Genomic DNA, 23,787 nt, shown 5'->3' on the forward strand with positions numbered 1-23,787 from the left:
CGAGGGTTCCGGCGCCTCGCTGAACGACCTCCTGCAGTCGATCTCCTGCCGGCGCCATTTTCCGTACGAAAACGATTCGCGGCGGGAAATCGCTCCCTGACCCCCGCTGGACCTCCAGGAACTTTTGGCCAGCTTGGGGGGGGCCTCCTGACCCCCACAAGACTTGCCAAAAGTCCAGCGGGGGTCCGGAAGGTCCTCCTGCCGTCCAATCGTGTTCGTCTATGGCCGCCGCCATTTTTCGGCGCCATTTTGGAAAATGGCGCCGGCTGAAGACAACAAGATTCAGTAGCAGGAGCCCGTTCCGGACCGCTGCCGTTCCGGACCGCCGCTGGACCCGCAGGTTATTTAAGTCATTTGGGGGGGGGTTCGGGAGGGTGGGGGATTTAATTTAAAGGGTCGGGGGTGGGTTTTAGGGGGTTTTAATGTGCCGGTTTTGCGATTTTACGTTTTTTTGATTTTTCACGATTTTTCACGATTTTTCACGATATTTTACCCCCCCAAACGGCAACAATACGATTCCCTCCCCCTCCCAGCCGAAATCGATCGTTAAGACGATCGAGGACACGATTCACATCCCTAATATATATATATATATATATATATATTTACGTACATATATACATGTATAGTAATTCATTCTGGCATGAATGGAAGATGGGCTGCAGCTCAAAACGTTTGCTCACCCCTGGCTAAACAACAGCAATCCTATAGGAGAAAGTGTATTGCTTTCAGTGACTTAAGCAGAATAAGAACTATATTTGCACAATTTGAAATTCTTTGAAAGAACTGTAAACTATGGTTTTCTCTGATTGTTGTATTTTTGGGACTTTTTGTATCTTGAAATTTTGCCTTTTTTTTCAGTAAACTTTTCTTGGGTTTGGAATGCATTGCTTAGAGAGAAGTGTTTTATTTTCTTTTGCTTTTATGCACTGTGAAACCTCTCAGGGGCCCTGCAGCAGTTTTCCTACCCCTGTCTCACAGGAGCTGAGTCTTTTCCTGGCCTTGTGTGACTAGTTTAGCGCTCTCCAGGGTTGGAAAGATGGTCTCCTCCCCCGAAGAGGGTGGTTACACAATTTAGCAAATTTTTAGAACTTTCTATTTTTAAATAAAAAGCGTGGAACATCCTACTGATGGGCCTAGCAATTTAGGAGGAACACTGAAATGTGAGATATTTCTATAATCTTTCAGCATGTCCATGTGATCTCATGTCAGAAAGCTGGAGGATTTATTCCAGGAGTTGGGACCTGATGTACTCATAAGTGCTTCCATAATTTCGATGGGACTTCTGCTGGTAAAATAGTGTTTTACACACAGAGATGGGCAAACTTATGTGTGGCTGGCATGTGCATGTGTGAGTTTACCTAGGTTGACTGGACTGGAGGTATTCCTGTGGGGACAGGGTTGGGCAGGGGTTTGGACTTACGTGCCTACTTTTGGATTTTAAAAAATATGCATATACATTTTCCTGAAACATTTGTGCAGATGATTTAGCAGGTGTAACCGCTGCAGGTATATTTGGCAGGATAAAGCAGACTTTTAGTACAAAAGCCCACTTTGAAAACTGGTGTATCATATGCATACATTTGTGATGCTACAAAATTACTCCCTTTGGGCCTATGGAAGCAATAATTGGTACACTTGGCTCCTGAAATATGGATAAACTCGGTAGGACTTTCAACTCACAAATGAAGGTCACAGCGAAATCTTGGCCTGAAATGTCTGTACCTTCCTGGAATTACTCTGAGATGGTCAATGTCTTCCTGTGCAGTTTCATTGCAAATTCTCTGGGCCCATTCGTGTTCCCTCTTAGGCTGTGCTCTGCACTTTAGGAGTTGCAGTCTCTGGATAGTTCTTTGCCAGTCTTTTTTGGATGGCTCTGTATTGAGCTCAGATGCCTAAATAATATTTATAAACATCAGTCCTTGGGGTATCAGAATATGTGAGAAGATGAGGAGATGCTCTGTGTGGTGACATTATAGGAAGAAATTCATAACACACATTAAGCAGTCTGCAGCCAGTCCACCACCAGATTGGACAGGACAGAATGTACTTGTGCCTGGAAAACACTAACAAAAGCCACTGCTTTTAAAATTTCAGCTGCTGTCCCATGGTGTGTGTAATACTAAATGGAATGAGCCTTGGTGCTTCCTCAAGTGAACGGAGGGCTCAGTCACTGGGTATTAGAAAGCTTGAGCTCGGCATAGCCTGGAGCTGGAGCTCAAATTCTCATTTCTTTTAATCACTTCTCTTGTTCATCCTTCTGGCATAATTATGCTATGGGGAGGGATTACATTTGCCTCAAGAGAAAAAGACACAACGTTTTCCATTCTAAGTGATAGTGGCGTGTGGGCGGGGCCCTTGGTTGAGGGGAGCTGCAGCGAGATATATTAGCCACCAGGGTCTGGTGGAGAGATGTTTGGAGGGGTTGAAAAGAGGAAATTAATTGGTAATTGGTTAGAATAGGGAAGGGATGATTCTACCGTTATTATATATTATACTATTTGGTTGTTGAGCTGTCCTGGGTATTGTTCAAATCGCTTATTTTCTTCTTCACTGAAGGCATCACCTGAGTAAAGAGAATAGGAAAATAAGGTTTGAGACTCATACTTTCACTTCATTAGTGTATATCTATATTACAATTGCTGTTTGTTTAAATTAAATGAATATAAATACTTCCATATTATGTAGTTTATAATACTGAGAGAAACTGAGTTGGTTCTAGGAAGCCTTTTCTTACTCCCAACTACAGGTCTGCCAATTCACTTCTGTCTTGACCTGAGCATCCATTTTGATTCCTGCACTGGAACCCCAGCTCTGTCAGTTCATCTCAGTGCTGATCTACAGCGCCCTTCTCCCCTATACCAGTACTTTCTTCTTCCTTGGGGGAGATAGGCATATTGTGTCAAACTATATATATTTTGTGATGTAGACAATTGTGAAGGGGTGTATAGACTAGAACCCTAGAGCAACTTAAAGGACCAGGGCTAGCTATCTGGTTCAGTCAAATATACAGAGTGGGAATTAAGGTCACAGGGCATTTTCCTGTGGAGGGGAATGAAAACCTAGACTCGGGAAGGAGCAGATGGGCTTAGAAGGTGAGAAGGAAGCTCCAGAAATTATAGCAGAACTTTGCATTTTTGAATACTTGGCTTCTGCTGTAACACTGCTGAGGTAAGCAGACCTTTTGCTGTCTTTCTGTTTATGTGAAGAATAAAAGTGCTTTTCTGGTGAAGGCCAGAATGCAGCTGGTTTTCTGTTCTCTGGCATGCTTCCCTAAAGGCAAAGACCATTCCATACTGTCACATATGGTAGTAACAGTGGGATTTACTGGTCCAAGCCCAGCACAGACCAGGGTCTCACACTATCAATTTGTTTTTGTTGTCTTTCTATTTATGTGAAGAATAAAAGTGCTTTTCTGGTGAAATCTGGAGTCTAGCTGGTTTTCTGTCCTCCAGCACACCTCCCTAAAGCCAAAGACCACTCTACAGTGTCACTATCACAACAAGTAGCTCCTGAAACCTCAAGAGAAACCATAAAACTTATTTAGCACAGGGAGTCAGGGCTCTGTTGTTTATGATACAGAATACAGGAAAGAATATGTGACGTACATCCATGTGTATAAATCTCATCTGACAATGAAATAGACTGAGGTTTGCAACATATGGCCTCCCTTTTTTATACAAGAACCATCGCCTGCAATGGAAATCTGGCATTTCAATAGTCAAATCTGTCTGAAGTGGAGGAGTCTCTACGGCATTTCAATAAGCAATTACACTGCTGAGACTGAGGCAGTGATGTGAATTCCGTCCAAATAGCCCCTGCAGTACAGGAGTCCCAGGGAAGTCAGGGGCCCACTGATAGCTCATCTCAGATCTTCTGAAGTAGACCCCTCTTTCTCTCACTCTGGGAACCCTAAATTTGAATTTTTGCTACTGCTGAGAGACCTTCCTGCCTCATTCCCACGATTCTGTCCCCTTCCTGCAACCCTTACCTTTTTCCTCTGCCACTCCACCCCCAGCCTTCAGCCCCATGGTACACCTTGAAGAAAAAGATACCTATATGGCAATTGTGCACCCAGATGCGATGGCCATCATATTTACAGTTACACTTCATGGCGTTGTTGGTGAAATCACTCTCTGCCACTTCGTAATTTGGGTTGATTACAACCTATAGATGAGAGAGAAAGAACAAGCGAGTTCCGAATAAGGAGGCAGTTTTTAAAGGGAGTCATCTGCATTTATCACAGTGCAATAGATAAGAACTGTCAGAAAAAATGGAAGCTGAGTACATCTGGAATTGCCCAGAGTCTACTCCTACGCTGGTGTGCTAAAGGTTCACAGATTCAGAAGGAGAGTGGATTTTGTGATGAAACATGGGCTCTGGGATTTCTAGCATTGCTAGTTTTCCTTCTCACCTGCAGGATTTCAATTTCTGGGACTGCTGTTTTGGGCATTGGTAATGCTTTGCCTTTCCTTACCTGCAGGATGTAGTTGCCTGGTTTTACGTCAGTGATGTCTATCCACTGGCAGTCAATGTCATGTCGGTAGAGATCCCAACAGTCAACGGTGATGCCCTGTTCTCCAAAGTTGGCACACTCGTACCGCTTTTGAACTCCTGGAAAATGCAGGGGAGGCAGGAAAATTCAGTGGTGTCACGCTCATCCTTCTCTGTTCCACTGTTCTAATTAGTCGTACAATGGGAGTGTTATATTAAGGAGCCGTTCTAACAAGGGACATTGTAAGCACAATAAAATATTTACTGCAATGTTGAGAATCCTTTCAGATTTTCTTCTGACATTTTCATATTTTCTTGACTAGCTTTACTTTTTGCAGCTGGGCCAGCTGTGCTAAGCATTTTTGAGGCGATTTTCATACTATCCACAAAGCTGTAAAATCACGAGTACTTTTTATCTACTGCCTTTGCATCACTTTTCAATGAACTTTACTTTGAAAACTGGCCAAGGAAAAAGGACCTGTGGAGACTTGCACCTGCTTTTTCTGTGGATACGTTTTCTGATCAAAACTATGCATGTAGTTTTCAGCATGCAAAACTATCGGCGTAGACTTCTCCCATGGCTTAACCCACTCCGGGAACACCCCCCCCATTATAATGGCGATCAGAGTATGTGCGTTGTGGCATGACTACATGCCTTCTTTCCCTGTACACACACAATGGAGAAAAACCCTTTAGTATATCTGGTCCTTTGTTATTTTATGGGTGTAAACTTTGAACAGTTGTGTTGGTGCAGAAGAAAGTTGGAATCCTTGTAGGTTGTGGTACCTTCTAAAACTTGCCCAGTGAAGACCCCAGTCAAGGATTTTTGCTGGGATGATATGGCTTAGTGAGTTGGGAAGGAATATAACCTCAGAGGGCTGAGGAATACCCAGGTAGTTGTGAATGAAGACTTATGGCACCATAGTCCAATGGAAGCCTGTTCCAATGTAGCTGGAAGCCCAAAGGAGCAGGATGAAACTGCCAGACACCTCCCCCCAAAAAAAGTTAAATTATATTCATGATATTGCACAGACTGTCTCACTAGACAGAATACTTTAGAACCTGATCACCAGATTTATTTTAGGGTTCAATACATTTAATTGGAGCAGCATAAGCACTATCCAAAAATGCTGTACATAAGCTTGCAAGACCATATTAAGAAACACAGAATATGATGCCAGATAAGGACCACAGGGATATCTAGTCTGCTAATTTTCCTTTCCCGTGGCAGTACTGTAGATCCTACTTTATCTCTGTCTTTACCCCTACTTCCTTGCAAGCAGGGATCCTCTGCATTTATTGCAAGCTTTCTTGAAAGTCTGAAGTTGGAACCTCTGTCATCCTGAAAGTACATGTACAACGATTTTAGATAATTCTTATGTTTGACCTGCAAAGATTCCAGTTTTCTCCAGGGCCAATACAGCTACTGATACTCTGCACTCTAGAACCTGTTTACCTGACATCAAAATAGCTGTAACCTCAAATTCACATTTTGCAATTTTTTAAAGCTACTTCTTATCTTTTCCTTAAATACTGCCTGTAAACACTGCCTAAATAGCTCAGATATTTACTTTTTGAATATTTATGAAAAGTAACCAAATCGCTTCTTAGTCTTCCTCACTCCAAAGTAAATGTTTCCAGCTGCTTCAATCTTTCTTCAAATGGTAAATATTTAATTTCCTAATTCACTCAGTTTCTTTTTGTTGGCCTTTGTCCAGGAAGAAGACTAAACTGTGCCTGATATTCCAGTTGTGGTCTTGCTCTAACAGCAGCAAAGAACAATTCCCAACTAAGGGCCCGATTCATCTAGGTCTTTTCCCATAGATGAAGATAGGAGACAAGCCTTAGTGAATGACACTGTAAATGCACATTTTTATTACTGAGTTTTGATGCTGCTACAGAATGCTATAGAATCCCTCAGCATTGAGTCAACCATTATTCTCCTTATAAGGGCATGTGACGCATATTATCACTTACCTTCATGGCATTCAGTGTCTTCCAGACAGAAGCTGGCTTTGTGGCCCTCGGCTACTTTAGTACCATTTGGAGTCAAGATGTCATACAGGGTGAAGATGTCCATGCTGTGATAATGCCTGAGGCGATACATGAACACACATACAAACATACAAAGCAAACTGAAATCCTGCTGGCACACTGTGCAATATTGAGCATTTTAGGTCTTGCCATCTTCACCTTTGATTCTTTCAAGACCACTATCTAGGTTGTCTTCTATATCTTACTACAAAAATAGGATACACCTTTTTTATATCATATCAAATTGTTTAAAGAACTTTAAGTAGTTGGGCAGGCTAACCAAAGTTTTAAGGTGAAAACCTTTTGCATCACCAAAACACTTTAGGCCTGAAAATTCTGAAAGCTTGTATCCCAAAATGCTTAAAGACCTTATCAAGATACTATCTCTTCCCCACTGTTAATGGCTCTCTTTTATCAAATGTTGTATTTGGTGGGCTTACACAATACTCCCTTTCTACTTTTAATAGTATGTAGTGAATTTATAACTCTTTTCTGTGGATGTTTTTGATACGCTGTAAAAAAACAAAAGGGTGGAGGGAAGGCGGACTTGATGTTGTGACAGGTCAATTGCTATGTTTGTTTCGGGATGTATTTTTTTCTGGATAAAACTAGCATGCCAAGGTAAATTAAGACATTTTAATTTGTTATGGTCATATTTTCCCACCCTATTTTATTTTATAACTTGTCTTACATATTTATTGTATTTTTATGATTTGTTTCTTACATGATTTTATGTTAATTGTTATGCTCCGTTGTGAGGATTTCATTGGAGATGATGGCATATAATATAAATTAATAAATAATAAACAAAAGACAAAATTAATAAATAATAAACAAAATCCTTCCAGATTTACACGTGCAGGGCCCTCGCGCGCCTATTTTGCATAGGCCGCCGGTGCGCGTAAAGCCCCGGGACGCGCGTAAGTCCCGGGGCTTTCGAAAAGGGGCGAGAGGGGGCATGTCCGGGGCGTTCCCGAAATGATGTGGCGTTTCGGGGGCGTGCTGCGGCGTTTTGGGGGTGGGCCTGGGGGCGTGGCGCCGGCCCGGGGGCGTGGTCGAGGCCTCTGGACCAGCCCCCAGGACCGGAGGTCGGAGCGGGGCTGCTGGCCGGCACGCACAAAGTTACGCCTGCTAAAAGCAGGCGTAAGTTTGCCGACAAAGGTAGGGGGGGTTTAGATAGGGCCAGGGGGGTGGGTTAGGTAGGGGAAGGGAGGGGAAGGAGGGGGGAGGGCGAAGGAAAGTTCCCTCCGAGGCCGCTCCGAAATTGGAGCGGCCTCGGAGGGAACAGGCAGCGCGTGCTGGGCTCGGCGCGCGCAGGTTGCACAAATGTGCACCCCCTTACGTGCGCCAACCCCGGATTTTATAAGATACGCGCGTATCTTATAAAATCCAGCGTACTTTTGTTCGCGCCTTGTGCGCGAACAAAAGTACGCGATCGCGTATTTTTTAAAGATCTACCCCTAAGTCTTTAACTATTTAACCATTTAAAAAAACCAAAAAACAAAGTTAATCTAAAATGAGAAATACTAAAGTAACTTTTCTGCAAGCCAACAGAATTATTGCTTCTACATTGTGAACTGAATGTTCACAATGTAGAAGCAATGTTTTGGCCCAGCAGTTTCCTTCTGTTCATTTTTTTGGGCTTTCAGCTCAATCATAATTGGGGCTGTGATCTGGCACTCCTCCTATTTCATATCGTCTCCCAACTCATTTAGCCCAGTCATTACAGCAACAGTTGTAATCACGGGGGCCTTGCACCAATGTTCCCTCAGCCCTGCAGTCATTGCCCTAAATCCAGCCACTAGATGCCATTGTTGCACGCATCCCCAAATCCCAGCTAATCCAGGGAACAGAAGATCTAAGCCAGGAAGCAAACCCAGGTTCCTCTTCATGAACCACCAGGCTGGTTCCCAAAGAAGCAAGATACCTGGCCATCATATACAGGTCATATGTCAATTTCTCTCATAAAATTATATGATTTAACATTCTTGGAGACCTATTTATTTGGTGCCTGATCTGTCTTCTAGGAGAACATCTTCTGAAATAATTAACTTAGTGACTGAGATTATAAAGAGAATGTGCACAGAATGTTGTATTTTGCAAGGTGTGGGTATAACCCATGGAATAAATAAAGGACATGTCATGGCTTGTGGTGAGAAAAACCTGAACATCCCAAAAGCAAAGAAGCAAGCGATCTGAAGTGTACAAGCTGGAAGACATTTTAGCAACAAATAGATCCCAAGCAACGACATAGCAATCTGGAGATTCCAAGCAAAAAAGACATAGTGCAGTAACCTGGTCATTCCAGGCAAGTAGACAGTACAAAAACTGGTAGATCTCAACCAACGAGATACAACACATACAGTTGGTGTTCCTAAACCAGGAGATATTACACAGAAATATGCAGCTTCCAAACTCCACAGAGGTTATTATTGTTAAATCACATTATAGATATGTTACGGATGATTGTTTACCTTTAGATGTAAATTCTATTATAGTTGCACTTGGATCCTGTCAAAATTAGGATTAGGTGTTATCATAGTTAGACCTTCATAGATTTTAAACCTATCAAGGTCAAGGCGTATGCCTTCTCATTGCTAGATTCAGACCCCCATCATTTCATGATCTACCATGGTTAGTTTCAGAATGAACCCTGGACAGGTTTAGGCCCACCTCATCATTAGGTTTAGACTCTGCTATAGATGAATTTAAGTTGTAGCATCAAAAAAGTTTAAAACTGTTTACAAACAGAGAAGAATGTAACAAAAGTAAACAAAAATAACTCTCAAAAAGATTGTCTACAAAGTGTTAATGCATTCATGTTGATATTGGAAAGGGCTTGTCCAGGTAACTTTTAAGTTTCCTGGACAAACCCAGAGATTTAAATTCCCCCCACCCCCCCAGATACATTTTAGTCAGATAAAAAAGAGGCAGGGTAGGAGCATATCAGGGGTGTGCCCTAAATGTAATTGGGTGGTGCCAAAATTCAGCACTATCCAGATATATTTAGGGAATAAGTCTGGTCAGGGAAATCACAGTCCTCGAGTTACCCAGGTAACTTTAGGTGGGTATATTCAGTTGTAGATATACCTGGTTAGAGTTACCCAAATAAAGTTTCCTGCACCACTCAGTATGGATCTCATTGATTGTACAGGGATAGAAAAACAGATATCATAATCCTGTAAAACAATTAAAATGGGTCGAAGAACAAACTTTTTTTTTAATCATTCAAAGCTTATTGTATCAACACGTTAGGTACAAAACTAGAGCTCCAAAGCCTATGGATATGGATTTATACACAAATCCATAAAATTCCCAACCCCCACCCCCATACACACACCCATATTGGTACATCTACATGCTGCAATACACAATAAAACAAAACAAAACTACAATAAAGCAATAAACAAAGGTCTGGATAAATACTTGCATAGATATCATGAAACAACATATAGTCTAGTTATAATATCCTCCCGAAGAATAAAGCTGGAAAACACCAATCAGGCTCCATTAATTCACCAGGTTCTCCTGTAATGCTTTCCATGTCAAACATAAGAACAGAAGAATTGCCATACTGGGTCAGAACAAGGTTTCATTAAGCCCAGTATCCTGTTTCCAACAGTGGCCAATCCAAGCCACAAGTACCTGGCAAGTACCCAAACATTAAATAAATCTCAAGCTACTATTGCTTATTAATAGCAGTTTATGGATTTTTCCTCTAGGAACTTACCCAAACCTTTTTTAAACCCAGTTACACTAACTGCTATAACCACATCCTCTGACAATGAATTCCAGAGCTTAACTATGCGCTGAGTAAAAAATACCATCTTAGAAGAACAGTCCATATTTATTCCTTGCATTACGAAAGGTGAAAGGAAGGTCAAACGATTGCCAGCATGGCTAAAAAGTGAGGTGAAAGAGGCTATTTTAGCCAAAAGATCTTCATTCAATAATTGGAAGACGGATCCATCAGAAGAAAATAGGATTAAGCATAAGCATTGGCAAGTTAAATGTAAGACATTGATAAGACAAGCTAAGAGAGAATTTGAAAAGAAATTGGCCATAGAGACAAAAACGCACAATAAAAGCTTTAAAAAATATATCCAAGGCACAAAATTTGCAAGGGAGTAGGTTGGACCGTTAGATGATTAAGAGGTTAAAGGAGCACTTAGGGAAGATAAGGCCATCGCAGAAAGATTAAACGATTTCTTTGCTTTGGTGTTTACTGAAGAGGATGTTGGGGAAATACCCGTTCTGGAGACGGTTTTCAAGGGTGATGATTCAGATTAACTGAACCAAATCACGGTGAACCTGGAAGATGTGGTAGGTAGATTGACAAACTGAAGAGTAGTACATCATCTGGGCTGGATGGCATACATGCCAGGGATCTGAAAGAACTAAAAAATTAAATTTCAGATCTATTTCAGTTAATTTGTAACCTATCATTAAAATCATCCGTTGTAACTGAAGATTGGAAGATGGCAATGTAATCCAAATATTTAAAAAGGGCTCCAGGGATGATCTGGGAAACTATAGACCAATGAGTCTGACTTCAGTGCTGGGAAAAATCATGGAAACAGTTATAAAGAACAAAATCACAAAACATTTAGATAGACATGGTTTAATGGGACACAGCCAGCATGGATTTACCCAAAGGAAATCTTTCCTCACAAATCTCCTACATTTTTTGAAAGGGTGAATAAACATGTGGACAAAGGTGAACCGGTAGATGTGATGTATTTGGATTTTCAGAAGGCGTTTGATTGGTTATTTACTTTCTCAGATAATAGAAGGACTAAGGGGCACTTTATGAAGTTAACAAGTAGCTCATTTAAATCAAATTGAAGAAATTATTTTTCACTCAGTGCATAGTTAACAAAGTCCCACACGAGAGGCTTCTAAGAAAACTAAAAAGTCATGGGATAGGAGGCGATGTCCTTTTGTGGATTACAAGCTGGTTAAATGTCAGGAAACAGAGAGTAGGATTAAATGGTCTGTTTTCACGGTGGAAAAAGGTAAACAGTGGAGTGCCTCAGGGATCTGTACTTGGACTGGTGCTTTTTAATATAGTTATAAATGATCTGGAAAGGGGTATGATGAGTGAAGTGATCAAATTTGCAGATGACACAAAATTATGCAGATTAGCACAATCTAAAGCGGATTGTGATAAATTGCAGGAGCACCTTGCAAGACTGGAAGATTGGGCTTCCAAATGGCAGATTAAATTTAATGTGGACAAGTGCAAAGTTATGTATATAGGGAAAAATAACCCTTGCTGTAGTTACACGATGTTAGATTCCATCTTAGGAGTTACCACCCTGGAAATAGATCTAGGCATCATAATGGATAATACATTGAAATCATTGGCTCAGTGTGCTGTGACGATCAAAAAGCAAACAATGTTAGGAATTATTAAGAAGGGAATGGCAAATAAAATGATGGATATCATAATGCCTCTGTATCGCTCCATGGTGAGACCACATCTTGAAAAAACATAGGGACCAAACCCCATAACAATTTATATTATGATATATCTCCCATGTAGATCTCCATAACATGTCTTAATGTCAAAAATAAAATCTATCTCTTAGAGAATGGAGTGAAGATAGGATGCATAGTGGATCTCATCATATATTCATATCTGCCTTTTAAATGTGTCTCTTGAATCAACACTATGGTTGCCCTTGATGAATCTAATTCTCTATAAAATAATTGACGTTTATGATAAGAATTCAAGCCATTCACATTTAAAGAAAAAAATCTTAGACATGATTAAGATAAAAAAAAAACAAACATAGTCCCAGCAAAAGCACTACTCTCCCACCTTATCCCTCCTCATGATTCACTCCACGAATGCTTCATGCCATTGTTCTTCACAATCCCATAACTCCCATCCAGGTCATCCACGCATGCACCACTTTCCTCCAACCAACCCTGCTTCCCCCATCTCATAACAAAATTCTGACTCACCCCCTTCCCCTTCCCATAGTGATCTGCAGCTCCCACAATGCAGATCCTCTCCAACAATGGGAGGTGTGAACATCATCAATACAGTGAGCCCTGTCTCTGCACGAACTGCTATTTGTTAGTGGATTAAAAGCAAACAAAGTTAAGAGGCCATTAGAAGATTCCAAAAGTCATACAAAATTAGTGATCTCGGGGAAGACCCAAGAACCGATTGCCAAAAACATATTTAACAATCAAAACGCTAATAATTCTAATCCCTTTGCTGAGCGAATATATATGCTCCCTGGTGACAATCATACACATTCCCACATGACCCACACTCCTTCAATTAGGGTCCTTAGATGAAGCAGAGCCTCCTGAGTGCCTTCTCAACTGCTTGCCTCCTTTGCCCACATGCTGCCATCATGGGAAATCCTCTTTAGATGAGATGTCTGCGGCCTCAGCCTGTTACTGATTGTCAAGCCTGACTGCTGAAGCACAGTACCCGCCTTGCCCACAGACTTCACTCTGACTGTCACACCACTCAGTGTAAATTGAAGACCGAAAGGATGTAGCCAGTGAGTCTTTAACATTTTCCTTCCAAAAGAGGGAGGTCACATCTCTCAATGCTTGACGCTTTCACAGCGTAGTCTAGGAAATGCCTGCAAATATAGCGATCTCATGACCTTCCCAAAGCCCTGTTTGCACGCTGCACCAAAAATCTGCTCCTTCAAAGAGTAGCTGTGAAAACAGGCTATTATATCTCTAAGCTTATTATTTATACGCTGATCCGTAGCCTGATGCGCTTGCTCAAGAATAATAGTGGGTTCTGACTCATTTTCAGCGCCTCCATGAGTCTTTAAAATGGCTTTACAAATTCCCACCACTGTTGATTCTCTGTCCCCCTGAAGTGTAGGTTGCAGTGATGCAAGCAATTCTTGAGGTAGACAATTTTTTCCTGCAGTGACAATTATGCTTCCCACAGCTCTTTACATTGTTCCGGCAGCTGCTCAATAGTTTCAGCTTGAGCATCTCTAGGCCATTATAATTTTTTTCCACCCTCTATCCTAGGTCTGACATCTCCTGAATTTCTGCCATCATGTCCAGTATTTCAGTTTAGTTATTTTTTATCTCACAAAAACATTCTCGGAATTTGGCGCGAGAGGATGTATTGTTCTCTACTGCGGGATCTGCGTCACTAAGGCCTACTTCCTGCCTTTCCCGGCCTGCCACCTTGGACCCACTGACATTATATAACTAGTCTCTCTCCCTGTTTTGGTGTATGAAAACTGCTGGAAATCCACTGCTTTCTTTTTCGTGGCCATCACACACACTTGGCATACCTCAAACTGATCTCTGAAAGATATATGTAGATTGCAGATCGTAGCAACATGCAAAATATTTGCCCAGTGAGGATCAGAGCTCTAAGTGAAGCTGCCATCTACACTGATGATATCATTTCCTCCTGAAGAAAGAACTTTAATCATATGTACTTTATTTTGTGTTGATTTTGTATATTTTTCACTCTAAAATAAAATTGTGCCCAAGTGCTACAAAATCGTATACATTCTATTAACATTTTCTTACCCTTGTGATGGACATAGTTCCATCTTTTGAGTAAATAATTTTGAATCTGAATCCTATACATAAGTAAAAAGGTATTTCACTATCTTTAAATCCTCAAAGAATGTGCTTTGTTTAAAAATGGTTCCAAGCTTTTACAGCAGTTCCAAGCCAACAATAGCCTTTGTTTTGACATAGGTCTGCCTTGAGGGCCTAGAACTTCACTGCTATAAAGCAATAATAACCCAACACAGAAGAGTTATCAAAAGCACACTTTTCTCAAAACACTCTCATCTCCATTTTCCACATAAATCACCTGTCTCACAACAGTCGCCTGGATAGCAATGAGTTTTGATGCATCTGACGACGTGGACTCTTATCCTGGAAAGCTCATGTCTTAATAAATTGGTCAGTCTATAAGGTGCAGCCCGCCTCTTGCCATTTTTACCAGTGAGGGAAATGTTCTTTGATGTCTCCATTGTCTTTTTAATTGACATCATGGAATCAGCCATTCAGTGTGTACATTGCATAAAAGGCTTACCCTAGTTCAGAGCTCACAGCTCTCCAGGCATTTAATAAAGATGTTACTGTGAAGTAGTCAGATGGCGTTGCCAATTCAGTGGATTTGTCACTTCATTCATTTGCTGACTTTCTGAACCCAATGAAGATTTTATAAATGTGACTGTGAGAGAATGTTAATTTAGCTAATTTTAGAAAATATATTGCAAATCTAGCAATTTTGTCACATTTATAAAAACTGAATTGGGTTCCTCAACTGCACCACATCTGGGCCCAAACCCACCAGTAATGACAATCAATCTGCTAACCTTTATTTGACACTGGAAAACTGGGCTCAGCTCTTCCAGATGTCATTAATGCCTTCCTGTTTGCTGGGGGCTTACTTCTTCTCACCCTATAATCTCCTATTACTGCTAGAACTCAGGGGATTCCTCCTGGCCTCTTTCTGCCACTGCAGACAAGCAAATAAAAGGGTATAATAATAAAATTGTTTCTACAAGCATTTTAGTTTAGTTATTTTACAAAATCAATACCCATTTTTAATCATATACAATCAATGTCTTTAAAACATTCTATATGCAATCTTTTTGAGAGATTTTTCTGTTCACTTGTGTTCAAGTTGTAACACCGTAACATACTGATCTAAAAATCAGTAATTAGCTATCAATTTCTCATCAAGGGCATCTTGTTAGCTATGTACTACATGCCTTGTTTTGGATAAGATAATTTAATAAGAGACTTCAGGAAACACCCAGGACTCCAGAAGCCTTCTCCAGCACATCACTGGGAGAGAGAGAAAGATCTTACGATTCATAATAAATGTTTACTATCCAGACATACCTTTAGATAGAAATAAGTGGAGATAACTGGAAATATTATAGAGTGTTGAAATATAGTAACTTAGTACACGAGAGAAGAAAAAGGACCTACTGGTTCATCCAGTTTGCCTACTTATTCCTGTTCATACTGCCAAGGATCTATCTCTCTCTCAGCTGCTAGCCACAAAAGTGTGTGACTGCTTGTAGGATTTCGCTTCTTATCCAAGACAGTTTTTGTCATCTTCCTCCATTGTACTCCACACTCTCCTGAGTAGCTAAGCATGCAAGATCCCATTTTAAGTTTATACTCTGCTCCCCTCCCATCTCCAACCACAAATTCCCAGGTAACTGCCACCAACAAGGGTGCAGGTGTTACCCAACCGTCCATCCTCCTAGATCCCCATGACCTTTCTGGATGGATCCCCGCCATCATCAAACCACATTGCCTGTCAGATAGCCCCAGCTAGGTGAGAACCTGCATGTCCGCTAGGACTTCTAGAGGTCCATATTCAGAATGGTTTGCCTGGCTAAGTTGGGACTTAGCCAGACGAACCGGTGGGATTTGAATCTTCTGCTGTGCTGTCCACCGCTGATTTATCTGGGTAAGATCTTAGCCAGATAAAACTTACCCAGATAAATCAGAGGCATTTGGGGGTGGGGCTAACTTACTCAGTTAATTCTGATATTCAGTGTTATCCAGCTAAGTCATCCAGGTAAGTCTGCTCATGCCAGAGAGCAGTCCTAAAGTTATTGGGATAACTTGAACTTCAACCGTGTATATTCAGCGGAACACATAACCAGCTACATTCTGCTGAATATACGAGTAAAGTTATCCAGGTAACTTTACTTGTAGAGCCAGCTGCTAATTAATTCTTCCACTATCTTCCATTTCTCGTGATTAAGGATCCTTTGTGTTTATCTCATGCCTCCTGCTAGTGGTCGGCCGCCAGCATCCACTTTAGAAGGTCCTTCCGGGAATCTATTAGCCTTTCCATTGAAAAAAATAACATTACTCTTGAGTCTACTTCTTCAGGGCCCCATGCCATGACTCACTGTTCTAGAATTTCCTTCCACTGAAAAAGGTTTGCTTTTTCTGCACTATTAGCATATTGTAGGTATTTGAATGTCTCTTTCATAACTCCTCTAAATGATTTCCAATTGCTTGAGCCTATGGCAATATACTGCATAGAACAATCTTGGTGATTAAATAGATATGTCTGTCTCGTCTGAAAGTCAAGCATATACCAGATTTACACACAAAGTAGATATAGATAGATATATAGGCACATGGATAGGCAAATTCCTATGCATATAAATACATATGACCCTCATATGCAGATAGAGGAGTATATACATAGTACATAAAGACATAGGTAGATGGGTTCAAAAGTGTACCAGACATATACACACTAGCAGTAGAAAGACATGCAAGTACATGCAAACAACAGAAATATAAATTCCCATGCACGTAGACTAGAGATGCACAACCCTGATTCTCGAGGGCTGCAAAGAGACTTGGTTTTCAGGATGTATATGATGAAAAAATTAACCAGGCATATTTGCATATGTTTATTCTAAGCAGGTTAATTTGCATAGCATGAGTGCTCAGAAAACCAGGCTAGCTTACAGCCCTGGTGGACCGGGGTCATGTGCCTCTGATATAGACAAACTAAAACATACAGCAATAAGCAAACACTTAGATATAAGTGCTGCAGGCAGAAGAATACTGGAGATACGGTTAAACTGGATCCTCCAACTTCTTTAGTTTCATTTCGTTAAGATCTACATTTTGTAGGCTCGTACAAGGGTGTCCTTACACTGTATACTTCCTGTGGGCATGTTTCTTATTTGGTTACGTATAAGCTTATTTTCATGTAAGCTTTTTTTCCTCGTATACTAGCTCAGCCTTTATAGGGATGTTAGCCTACAGCATTTTCTGATGAAAGACTTTTAATCACTCTTTATGACTTAAACGTATGAGAGTGTGACTGGATTAGAAATGGTTGCTTCCATCCCATAGAAGCCTGTCTTTAAAAGGTTTTAAAATATAGCCTTGAAGGTTACTGAGGGCAGCTTAGGAGTCTGAGCCTCGTTGCCCTCTAGTTTCTCTAGGGAAGGGATGTGGTGATTTACTGTTGATACTCAGGATAACCCATGACAGGTATTTCTGAAATAATAGGAATGGAGCTCTGCAGTTTTGATTCCCAGAGCTGCTTCCTACCCGAGAGAGATGGAATGAGTCCCCTCATAGTCCATGGAGTCTCTAGAGATTCTCTTCAGTAGCACGTTTGGAGCCAGTGCTCTCTGAACTGTAGTGACCCAAAGGAGGACTGACAAAAATGGGAGTCTACCCCCTAAATACATTTGGAAGATCCAGCCAAGGCCACGTGTAGAATGAAGAAGGCACATTCAAGGACTGGGCCCCTTTGCTGGATTAATGCTATCGATTCACATTGATGAAAAAGAATCTGTTAAGCGTGTAAAAGTGTGCTAAAATCCTTGTATGTCAATTTTTGGGCAGAAGACTAAAGGAAAATGTTGGACTGGACTACTTAATTTATTGCTTTCACCTGCATGCTGACCACCAGGGAGTGAATTAGTTCAGAGACTTAAGGAAGTCAATTTTACCTGCTCTGAAGCAGGCTTGTTTTAGAAGTGTATCCTGTCTGGCCTGCCATCCTAGTCACATAAGCATGTTTCCTGATGTAACAGGGTGCCAAATTCTACCCCCTGTAGCTGTGTTTGCCCTTTGGTAGAATGGCAATTGTGGCCTCAAAGGTCATTCTGCCAGCAGTGTGAGGTAGAGGTCTCTATCTAGAAACCTATGTATGTTATTTTTTGAACCACCCAGAACAGGTGTCTAGTACCGGGTGAGTTAAAAATTACTATAATATATAAATTAATACATAAATAAATAGACCCTTCCCCTATGTGTGAGGTCAGTGTACTTGGAGGTTTGTTAATGTCATGTTCCGCGCCCCACAGGGAAGTGAGAGAGATCTAACACAACTCCTGTGCCCATGTGACATGGGGGAGTTGAGAATCAGCCATAGGTCAGGGCTGAGGGAGCAGGGGTCTCTCCTTGCGGAGGGCCCTTGAGGGGCCTTCTCCCTCCGCAGGGAAGGTCTGGAGCTGAGTTAGGAGAGGATTCTAAGCACTGGCGTCCTGTTGGCGTGGAGAAGGATTTGAGGAGAGGAGTTTCTGCAACTCCTGAAGTTGATAAAGTGGGGTCTGGAAACTGGGGACAAGTTTTCTAGGTGTGAAGAGGAAGGACAGCCTGCCTGGGAAATTCACAAGAGTGAAGCAAGAGCCCTAAGGAGAAGAGGAGCTCCCTGGAGAGTGTGTGGAGCAGTGTACTGGGAGGTGCCAAAGGGCGGGCAGTCTGCCTGGGAAAGCTCACCAGAGTTTAAGACTGTTTCAGCTACAATAATACTGAGAAACTAGAGAGAGGGGTACAAAAAGAGAAAAGGACCTCGGAGGAAACGCTTACAGCTACTAAACCGGTACCGGGAAGGCACAGGATGGAAGAGCTGACCTGTTTGGAACTGTGTGTAAAGAAGAAGTGGAAGAGATCGAGATTTGTGTGTTTGTATTTTTGGACTTTGTGTATAGAGTGGTGTACCCTCTAGTGTACTACTGGACCTTGTTTAATCTGCAGTAAAGACTTTTTATTTTGAACTACAGCCTGGGAGTGCAGAGTAGGTTTTGGTGTGCAGCACAGAGCACAAAACCCTAAGGGCCTTGAAGAGATTGCACTTTCCCCCCTGGTGCAGGAACCCTGGAAGGTCATGGGACCTTGTATGGTCTGTGGTCCTCTCCATGTGCCCCTGTTCCCAAGAGCTGACCAGGATGGAGGTTGTACTTGTAAGCAAGGATTTTGTAGGCATAATTTTCTTTGGTGCTCTTCTTCCTAAGAATAGCTTTCATTAGCCTCTTTCTCCAGGTTGTCTGTTTCTTTCTATAAATACCGGTATTTCCCTCTGTGTTTCTTATCAGTGGGTTTTCTAATTTATTTAGTCCAATAAAAAGGTCTCACCTACAACTTGTTTGTGGACCCTTAAATCCGCATATTCAAGTGGACTAACAACGCAACCAACTATTCTTTTCTGATAAAGAAATTGGTGCAAAAATATTCTTATACTGTAGCTATTATTTTTGTTTGTGATATGAACAAAATGTGAGTTTCTGGTAAGTTAGAAACTGTCACGAAACGACACTGCTGGTCATTTTGAGGGCAATTTTCAAAAAGCTAATGGGGGCCATATTCAAACTGCCACCCTAATCCTGCAAAGTGACCTGAGAGACAGCTGAAGATGACTGTTGGGAGTTGAGAGATGTTGATCGAAGAGCCTGGGGACTGGAAGGGTAACCTTACAAAAGATGGCAACCAGGGGGACTCCAGGGGACTGGGATGGGAGCTGAGGATAGCTGGGAAGGTGTAAGGATGGCAGGGAATAGAGGTGCTATGAAAATGGGATGAGAACTAAGAATATCTGGTGGAGGTGATGGAAGCTGGGGAGAGGAATGAGAGGGGTTGAGCTGCGGTGAGGAACTAAGAGTTGGATGAAGTAGGGAAGAGAAGAGAGCTAGAGGTGGAAGTAAACTGAGAAGGGGGAGAGTTTTTGCTGAGTGTGTGTGAATGTTTGTACAGGGCCGGTGCGAGGGTATTAGGTGCACTAGGCGATCCTTCTGCTTGCACCGGCCCCCCCTGTTGCACCGCCTCCCCCCCTTCCCCGGTCGCGCCCGACTCCTACCTCATTCGTGCCACTGACTGTGTGCTTCTCAGGGCTGCGAGCAGGTTGGGCGCTACTCGCAGCCCGATGAATCTCTATTGCTCTTTGTTGTGGGCGGGATAGGCTCCGTTCGTGGCACCACATGGCTGCTAACTTTGGAGGCATATTCAACAGTACAGACACACTATTGAATACAGTCAGCTATCTTAATTAGTTACCTGGCTAACTACAGCAGGCTAATTTTTGAACAACTGTTTTACTCAACCAGACTTAGCTGGTTAAGTCATCTGGCTAACTAAGTTCCTCCCAGTTATGCCCCGGACCGCCCCTAACTTATCTGGTTAAATTCTAGATGGATAATTATTATGTTATCCATCTAAATGGCTTTTGAATATGGACCTCACAATTTTCAAGGTGCTGGTGGGTACCTGGGGACAGGAAATGATGTCATCCAAGTTGGCTGTTGTTGTATTGGGGCCAGGGAATGACATCCTGGCTGCACAAGTGCAGTAAAACCAAAACAAACCCAAGTTTTACCTGTGATGCTATTGACCCATGTGGAGGCAGCCATCTTGAATGATGTCATAGGCCATGACATAATCCCGAGCAAGCTCAGTCAGCAACTATGTTTATTTACGGAGATGGCACATGGGAGGCAGCCATCTTTTAAGGACTGACATCACTCCTACTCATTAATCACTGTGGTTTAAAATATGCCCAAAGCTTTATTAAAAAAAAAAAAAAAAAAAAGGGAATTTTTTAGAAAAGCTATTCTTAGACTGTAAAAAATTCCTTCATTTCCTAAGCATCTGTGTGTTGTTTTCTTCAATCCAACCCTTCCCTGTACTCTGTGTGTTATGCCTGTCGGTCGCAGATGGCTGCTACCAGGAGTACTCACTGCTTGCACCGCACTCCTGCCCTCCCCGGGTCTGCTCGCTGTGCGGGCCTGCCTTCACCTCTGCGCTCCTCAGATTCCTAACAGCAGCGCTCAATTAAGGGGGCAAATTCAGGAGTAATCTTAGGAAATATTTCTTTATAGAGAGGATGGTTAGATACATGGAACAGTCTCCCAATGGAGGTGGTAGAGGCAAAAACATTATCTGAATTCAAGAAAGCATGGGATAAATACAGGGGATCTCTAAGGAAGTGATAAGAATTATAAAGTTAAATTAATAGGACATATGGACAGAATGGTTGGGCCATATGGTCTTTTTCTGCTGTCCTGTTTCTAAAATAACAAAACACATTTAGGGAATAGATTAAGAGATACGCGGGTGCACACATGGACACGTGATTTTGTAACATGCGCGTGCATGTTATAAAATCGGGGGTCGGCGCGCACAAGGGGGTGCACAGTTGTGCACCTTGCATGCGCCGAGCCCGCTGCCTTCCCCCGTTCCCTCCCAGGCCGCTCCAAAATCAGAGCGGCCTCAGAGGGAACTTCCCTACCCTCCACCTCAGGTTCCCTTCCCTTACCTCCCCGCCTTTTCCCCCCTACCTTTTTCTTATTTTTTTATCTTGCACAGCAGCCGTGCGGAGGCCTCTGGCCATGCCCCCGCCCCAACCCTTTAGTAAAGCCCTGGGACTTACACGCGTCCTGGTGCTTTACGCGCATCGCTGGGCCTTTCTAAACTAGGCCCGGTGCGTGTAGGCCTTTGAAAATCTGGCCTAGCGTGCGTAGGCCTTTGAAAATCCGGCCCTTATTGTTTTTCAGATAAGTTACACATATTTTATAAAGAAATTCACAGCATATAGGGAAGGGGCAGGCTGCAAAAACAACATGGAGATGCTAAGGAAATGAAGGAATGTTTTACAGTCTAAGAACAGATATTTAACAAAATCACCTGTTCTTTTATTTTATTTTTTTAAATACAGCTCTGGGTGGTTACAGAGCATGCTCAGGAATGTTGTCAGCCCTTAAAACATGGCTGCTTCCCATGCTCTATCTCCATAAACAAATATAATTGCTGACTGAGCACGCTTGGGGCGATGTCATGAATTTATTTATTTAAAATCTTTTATAGCCCACTTATGACCATCCAGTCAACCTAAGCAGATTACAATACAATATCAATCAACATACAATGGCCTGTGATTCAGTTGGCTGCCTTCACATAGGTCAGTAGCAACACAGGTAAAACATGGTTTGTTTTGGTTTTATTGCACATATGTGGCTGAGATGTCATTTCCTAGCCCCCAATAAAACAGCTGCCATCAGGATTACATCATTTCCTGTTCCCAGGTACTTGACACCATCTTGAAAATCAGATTTCCGGTTCTGCTCTACATCATCAAAAAGGGACAAAAAGGGGAGCGTCTGGGGAAGGGCTATGATGGATTCAACAAAGGGGTAGGGCAAAGGTGGGGATTGGGGCAGGGATTAGACCAGAAGTGAATGCTGATTGGCTGACAGGAGGGTCAGTGGGTTGGGCTTAACCTGGAAGTGAAATTGATTAGCTAAGCCTCCTCTCAATCACCTGCCAAAACAAGTTTGACAAGAGCTGTAACCTAACTACTCCCCATCATAAGGACTGGCCCCCTCTTCCCTAGATTGTTTTCTCCTATCCCCAGGCTCACTCTTCTCCCCCCCCCCCCTCAGAGAAATAAAGGTGCCAATTTTTGTGGGTACTTTTTCTGAGGCAATTTTCAAAGGAAAAGTACATGCTAGGAATGTGCATTAGTATTGCTGATGTTACTTTGTACCTTGACAAGAGTGTCTTGGTACAAATAGACACATGACAAATATGATTAAATTTTAAATAAATTTGTTAAGGAAATCGGAAATTTTAATAAAATTTTAATGAAATTTCCTATTTCGTTTCATTTTGTTTTGAAAACAAGACAAAAGTAAAACCAATGAACTTGATTTGTTTTTGTTTGCTTCATTTAAAAAAGAAGAGGCCACCACTGCCAGAAAAAAAAGTCACTCCTGGCTCTCCCCCCAGGCCGCCTCCAATTTCCCCCCTGGACCTTCTTTTCCTTTTTGTAATTGACATTTTTTCACGAGGCCGGAGCGATTCCTGGTTTGCTTCTGCCTCACTGGTTAGTCAATTGAAAATGGTGCCAGAAGACTGAGGCCAGCACCATGGTTTATTTCTTCCATACAAGGAAGTGACGCTGACCTCTCAAGCACGACTTGAACAAATTCCTTTTGAAAATCCAGATCCACTCTTATCTAATGATTTGCCCGTATCGCTGTGCTTATTGATACTTTCAGCTATCATGAGAACTGGCTCCAGTTTCACGCGCTGCATTCCCAACCAGCCTCGCACTACCACACAGTGATATTCATTGTTCTTGTGACAAGGAGGTTCAGAGAGGGGACAAGGAGGCAAAGCCATGTCACACAGAGCCCTCCTTTCTCCCTCTATGACCAGTTTCGTACTAGAGCCAAACTAATGTTGCTCTCAAGCCAGCTAGCAGGCATTCCTATCTGTATGCAAGTTTCCGATCCCACTGCAAGGGGCAGCATAGGCATTTCTGAATGCATCATGGTCATGTTGTATTATAACCTTCTTTACTGTGCAAATGAACCCACGAGTAAAATAAAAATTTATATCAGTGTTCGACTAAAGAAGGAACATATACAATATGTTTGGGTAATACTATATGACCGTCAGAAGTACGGCACTAGACTGCATTAATCTCTTGACTGACTCATGTCCAGCGTGAGAGAAATG

The 23,787-nt window shown here is 42.1% G+C and overlaps 1 protein-coding gene across 3 annotated transcripts in view; it reads right to left on the reverse strand.

The window, feature by feature from the left end:
• Positions 1–524: 524 nt before the first annotated feature.
• The window catches only part of LOXL3 (lysyl oxidase like 3), a 180,102-nt gene continuing 156,839 nt past the window's right edge, over positions 525–23,787 (reverse strand). For all 3 annotated transcript variants that reach the window (XM_029595924.1, XM_029595915.1, XM_029595906.1), the window contains 4 exons: positions 6,472–6,587; positions 4,478–4,614; positions 4,056–4,167; positions 525–2,566 (listed from right to left, as the gene is read on the reverse strand). In XM_029595924.1, the coding sequence (XP_029451784.1) occupies positions 2,493–2,566; positions 4,056–4,167; positions 4,478–4,614; positions 6,472–6,587 (439 nt within the window). In that variant the 3' untranslated portion in view covers positions 525–2,492. The remainder of the gene's footprint in view (positions 2,567–4,055; positions 4,168–4,477; positions 4,615–6,471; positions 6,588–23,787) is intronic.

The sequence above is a fragment of the Rhinatrema bivittatum genome, chromosome 1 (genome assembly GCF_901001135.1).
Source record: "Rhinatrema bivittatum chromosome 1, aRhiBiv1.1, whole genome shotgun sequence".
Taxonomy (NCBI): domain Eukaryota; kingdom Metazoa; phylum Chordata; class Amphibia; order Gymnophiona; family Rhinatrematidae; genus Rhinatrema; species Rhinatrema bivittatum.